This window comes from Sinohyriopsis cumingii, chromosome 12 (genome assembly GCF_028554795.1).
Source record: "Sinohyriopsis cumingii isolate HCF-2022 chromosome 12, ASM2855479v2, whole genome shotgun sequence".
NCBI lineage: Eukaryota > Metazoa > Mollusca > Bivalvia > Unionida > Unionidae > Sinohyriopsis > Sinohyriopsis cumingii.
Genome location: NC_142972.1, coordinates 92,500,453 through 92,507,026, shown reverse-complemented (window position 1 = coordinate 92,507,026; position 6,574 = coordinate 92,500,453). Strand labels below are relative to the sequence as shown.

General features: G+C 34.7%; 1 protein-coding gene across 1 annotated transcript; it reads right to left on the bottom strand.

Annotated features, from left to right (window-relative positions):
• Nucleotides 1-1,372: 1,372 nt before the first annotated feature.
• On the bottom strand, nt 1,373-5,675 carry LOC149786985 (ankyrin repeat domain-containing protein 37-like). Its single transcript, XM_089978313.1, has 2 exons — nt 5,267-5,675; nt 1,373-2,166 (listed from the first exon to the last, which is right to left on the bottom strand). Exon 2 carries the CDS (start codon nt 2,118-2,120, stop codon nt 1,581-1,583), a length of 540 nt encoding a protein of 179 aa, XP_089834439.1. The 5' UTR covers nt 2,121-2,166; nt 5,267-5,675; the 3' UTR covers nt 1,373-1,580.
• Nucleotides 5,676-6,574: the final 899 nt, after the last annotated feature.

Genomic DNA, 6,574 nt, shown 5'->3' with positions numbered 1-6,574 from the left:
AGACCTCTGTATTTTCATTCCTGATATTAATATGACTCTGTGACCTTTGAGTTGCTGAACCTTTGTTTTTGATCTTACCATTAGCCACTTCCCTCTACCCGTGTCGCACGCGCTTGATCTTCAGATGGAGAAAAAGCCAGATATAAATAGAAAAAATAAATACATATAGACATACCCATGCATATATCTAAAATAAGATCATAACTGGTAATACTGATTTTAAGAAAACAACAACATAGAAAAACCAGGTAAACCATTACCACAGTAGTTTCATTGAAGGGACAGTTAGGACTATGAATAAGGTAACAAATTACCAACCAATACCAAGAGATTAATGTTCGACTTATTAATGGAAAATGTATGTTCGATGCTATTTAGCACAATGATTTAGTTGCGATCATGCAGCTTATTAGAATATAGTATATGTGAGTGATGCATTTACATTTTAACCTTTCATTCATTTGTGTTGAACAAGTCGTTAATACACCCGTAATTCTTAAAAATGAGTTGATGTCGGTAAGTTAGTGTAGTTTCGAAACTAATACTTTATGCATCGCCGATAGCAAGCTGCGGACGGTTACTAAAAACGCTGTCATTTTTGTAACCATACAAACTGTGACAATGCGAAAAAGTGCACTCAGTTATTCAGTTACTCCAGCCCAGTATTAAAATATGCCTTCATAACAAAACTTTTCTCCTCTTATTTACATAGTTTGAACTGTATCTGAAGAACTATAAATGGAATTGTATTTGTGAGAGGTGTCAAAGCACGGGATCTTTCAAATAATCATCTGTAATTTATTAAACGTTTATTACTGCTGTTATATGTAAGTTTCAAAGTACGGGATCTTTCATTCGTATATAATTTGAATTTTGGGTAGGTATCAAGGCACGGGATCTTTCATATAATCATATGTAATATGCAACAGGTAAGTTATTCATATATTGTGTGGGTATCAACTTTGTCCCGGCAGGCAAAATTAGCGCAATGCGTACGTTTAGGAGCCTGTATCTTCAGTTCGGTGCAACTCAGGAAAATCAATGATGGCTTGGTGAATAGGAAGATATCTCAGGAGTAAAACAAAGCCATAGATTATGGTCGCGTGCCTTCAAAGCCGGAAATAACAGAAGGAAATCGAGGATCAAGTGTGGAACGAAGTTTTTGGAGGTTACTTACCTTGTCTCTTTTATAGTACGATAGACACGGTCATAAGTCAGAACAGGTCATGGGGGTAATCTGATGCAGTGTGGTCACTCTTTATATTTTGTTTCATTTAGATTATTGCTTTTATATCATCAAGCTCGCGTCGAGCCCCCGTGTGTTAAACGTATTATAACATGCAAAATATAGTATGTGTGCAATATAGAAAAGTATAAAATGTATGATTTATTTTCCTATGAATTGTCTTAGCTTGCAAAAAGGGTGGGATACATTAATTTGCGTGAGATAGATTCTTATGAACAGTTATATATTTATGACATTTCAGGCAAAACGTGTAGAGGTTAAATGCATATTTATCGACTTTGTAGAAAGCAGAAGAATGTATCCTAACACAGATAAAGTCCTGAGGAAATGGATGCTAGATGCGTATCCCAGAGCAGGCCAGGAAGCACGTGATGGGGTTTACAGTGTTTCTTTGTGAAGATTCTGTTTGTTTATAATCTGGATCACAGTCTTTTAAATCAGCACCGGAACGCACTAGTGCTTTAACAGCCAGTATGTTTTGTTTTTTTGAAGCGTAAAATATTGGAGTTCTACCCGTATCGTCTCGAACATTCACATCCGCACCCTTTGAAATAAGAATACTAATCACACTGACGTCACCGCGATGTGCAGCCAAATGTAAAGGGGAACAACTCCCTGGAAGACCATCCGGTTTACCCATGGGGAAATTTACATCAACGCCTGCTTTCAGAGCTAGTTTAACCATCTTCCGTTCTCCACGTAACACAAAAGCATGAAATGGAGTCCAACCGTCGACTTCCGTTGTGAAGACAGTTTGGGCATAACTTTTGTTCCTTTTGACGAGCCTCCGCCCAAAATCGACTAATCTATCTTCCTCTCCTTTAAGAAGTCCAAATACGACGACTGCATCCTTTAAAGAATCATGGCTGCTCATTGAGATAAGAGTTCAGGAAGACTTATGGTAATGATTCTGTGCCGTCCTAGAGAAGAAAACAAATATAAAAAAGAAATAATAATAATAATAATAATAATAATAATAATATGGATGGATGGATGCTTTAAGTGGTATTAGCATATACTGTATATTTATAAGCAAGGCAGTGATAGTAATGATGTGATCTAAAAATGATTTGACCCTTCGACCCATTACATTTGAATCCAGCATTGACGAACCAAGGATAGTGATGACTGTCATGTTGAAGATGATGAGAGAGCGTAGACAGACTTTTTTATTCACATCAGGTAAATAATGAAATGGTTGTTAAAAAATAAAAAAAATAAAAAAAAAAAAACAGGTACATATTGCTAACCTCGAGAGAACATATGATCACCCAAGCCAACCGAAAACACTCGGATATTAAAACTGTCTATTTCTTGGTAAAATTTTGGTACACAGGAAGATGGAAAATTGCATGCAAGAATCGAAGCCATGTTTTCTTCTCACTAAAGTGTCTCACATCGACGCTTTATGCCAGGAGTGTTGTTAACACTCCTTCAATTTCTGCACATAAATACACATAGCTAAATGCACGCAGGCATAATCATGCCGATGTTTCCAAGCATATCCTTTATGATCATGTAAAGGTTAAGATCCACGATTGTTTTCAGAAATTAACAGAATATAAAGTTTGATCAAAGACATTCTGCAAAGTCTTGAAAGAAATATAATTTTAATATTTCATGAAAAGAAATTAGTAAGTTCTCAGTAACAAAAGACAAATTGAATACTGTTAAATGAATCACCGAAATGGGAAGAATAAATGTGGTGCAATTCTGTCAAGTGTGTCAAATGTGTAAAATGTAATTTATTAAAGGAAGAGTGAGGGTTGTCTGTAAGTCTGCTGCTTGAGATTTTTTTAAAAATAAAGTCCCGCCTGGTAATAATATTCATCGTCAAAAAGCATATATTAAGAACGCACAGGAAAATAATTTTGCCTATCATACCGCATTAGCAAAACAGCTGAAATGACTCAAACGCATTTGATCCTTGAAACGTTTAAATAATAGTTTTTTTTTGGACAAAATACCAACAAACTGCTGATCATTTCAAAGTTCTTACGTAACATGCTCTTTTACAAAGTCGATACTGATATAGTAGTCGTAGTACTAGTTGTAGTATTAGTAGTAATATTAGTAGTGCTAGTAATATTTATAGTAATATTAACAGTAGTACTTGTGGTAACAGCAGGAATGTCAGTAGTCATTGATTATTTGTGGTTGTGACCATGATGAATGTGTCACTACAATGTTTATAATGATGGTCGGTTTTGTAATCTCTTGGCACTGGTAACGGTAGTAATTACATAAATAGTAATCATATTAATCCTCGAAGTACTAGAATATACATGAGTACTAGAAGATACATTAGTGTTAGGGTATAGTGTAATACTAGAATATTCGATAGCACCAGTAGATACATTGGTACTACATTGGCACCAGTAGATACATTGGTACTACATTGGCACCAGTAGAGACACTGGTACTAAAAGATATGTTATTATTAGAAGATTACATTAGTAGTAGAATAATAGTCGTGTAGTAGTAGTAGAAAAGAGTAATAATAGAATATATGATAGTACTAGAAGATACAATAGAATTGGAAGATAGGTAGTACTGGATGATACAGTACTAATCGAATATATGATGGCATTAGAAGATACATATGGATAAGAAAATACACAAGAACAATAAGGCACGATTGTACTAGAAGATACAATAGGACAAGAGAAAACAGTAGGACTCGGAGATACACTAATATTACTTGTGGTAGTAGCAATAGTAGTGAATGGTAATTTTCATCAAGCACTGTACAGGCAGAGATGTGAACTTGATTTATTTTTAAAACGGTGATATAATTACAGACATACATGCATGCATGCATATATACGAACGTACACACACGCACCTACATACATACATACAGACAGACAGACAGACAGACAGGCAGGCAGACAGACAAAAAGGCAGGCAGACATACAAATGGACGAATGGAGAAAAAGAAGAAGCACCTATCATCTTACATACGCACATGCATAATGATATACGTACAAATGTTTGACAAGATGTGGAGATATTTTCATGTATTACTCGTAATTACAAAGTAATTGGCAAGGTGTCTTGAATAAATCGGTATAGACATTTTATCCAAATCAATGCCTTGATATCAAACAGTAAAATGGTCAATTTCGCTCTTTATAAAGTAAAATGACTAGTAACTAAATAGTGACACAAATGTACCCAGCAAGATAAATATTTGCAATGTTTTTGCACAGTCTCGTGGGAACTTTCGAACGGTACCTTAACAATTAAGTTGAACTTTGTTTTGCAGTGAACTAATTTAAATACATAAATATGATGTTAAGATAAAAGCAAACGTATGCAATTCTCATCTTCCAAACGGTATATCTTTGAGGGCGTAATGTCAGAAATACGGTATAGTTTCATTTACGTTGAAAATCTGGTATGAACATATCTCTCTCTTTCTCTCTCTCTTAACCGAATGTCTTAAATCGGATTACGAAAAAGGAGGGTGTCATTTGAATGATTACCGAGGCATTATTTTGGAACATATATAAGAATTTATGTATGACCTTCCTTTCAAATTTAAAATGGTTAAATGTGTCATAAATACCGAGAGAAGATATATTTATGAGGCTAATGTCGAGTTTTAATACTCTCGATCACAAATAGCTGAATTTGAACACTGAATGGTGTTAAGTGGCTTTGTTTTTATCATGTGACAGCTATGTCTTACAATGTAAAAGTGATTTGTTTAGAAAAATACCAACTCCAACGGTACAGTGTGTTTTCTTTTTGGGATTTTACTAAATGTTTTAACGAAAGTGTAAGTGTCAAAAAAGTAATAATTACATAATTCAACCCAAAATAATAACAACAAGACAGAATGACACAGAGAGACATGGCCATAATGTAGTCAGGTCGATATAAACACATTATTGCTTACGTTAATTATATGTATGTATGTATGTATGTATGTATGTATGCATGCATAATGCGCGACCGTGCGTAAGTATGTATGTATGTATGTATGTATGCATTTCCAGACATACAATTACTTACCAATCTACACCTTGTACATCCCTTTGCGGTTAATACACGTATAGTGGCCCTCGTTTCAATGACAGTATTTTGCCAAAGAAACAAATGCATCTTATAGTATTTGACGTCAGGAAAGTGTTGATATCCCCTAGTGATTATTTACGTGGAAATCGGTAGTCATGTGACTAATCATCCAACACTTGATAAGAAATACTTGTTTCCAGTGTATTGACGTTCAATAGATAATTATTTCTTGCGAAATAATAGTAGTGAATCCTAAATACGTAGCGGAATGGGTTTTCACTGCGTGTGATTGTAATCACAACGTATCCTTCAGTAACTATTTAGTCGCGATCATCCGTGTCTATACAACTACCCAGATAAGTGGGGGTGGCGTTCTATATTTGTCTCAAATTACTTTGTTCTTCTTACACTATGGAAGGGTATCACGCCACTAGACGAATATATTTACCTATGGAAGCTCACTAATAATTGTATTTTCTTCACACGTGACTTATGACGGCATGGCTCATATGACACATATTGCTTCACCTCACGCGTGCCTTATGATTCCATGGATCACATAACAAATATTGTATCTGATGACCGAAGACTGAGACCATTTTTAAAAAAAAATCAAACAAGACCTAGGTGACGATCAGTTAGAACAACACCCAAAACACCAGCGTCAAGCAAACGCTTGCGAGTTACTCAAAAGTCGTAAGAGTTTCAAAATCATGATCATCCAGGTACGTTGTTCTTGATGCTGATGCTGTTACCCGATCTTTGGATTTCACAAGCTGTCTGCGCTTATCACAGGCAGATTGACATAAAGCCAGACATAAATAGAGATATACAATCATTAATTCATACTTTCAACCGCGCATATTCGTCAGTGTACTTGATTCTAATATATTTAAATGAAGAAAACACTATATATTGAAACTGATATTTTGATGTGATAATATTGTAATGAATTGAATGGAAAGCGTCAGATTTATTTGTACCGTCATTATAAAATTCTTCACTGATGATTTGCATTTCTTTTTCGCCACCTAAACAATAATAATAACTATCAAGGGTGCAAATTTCGTGTTTTCCATACGTTTATGCAGTAGGTATTCTTTATAGCATAATGTTTAATAAGCAAGAAAACACAAATCGAGTATGATATGATGGAATTATGTTTGAAATGGTTTGATAAGATGATTATTAATTAACGGCGTGTGAATATAGTGATCACTTTTTCTAGCCTATGCAGTAGAATAATGTGTATTGCAGAGAGATTATTTAGCCTATACAATGGAGTAATGTGTATTGTTAAGAGAT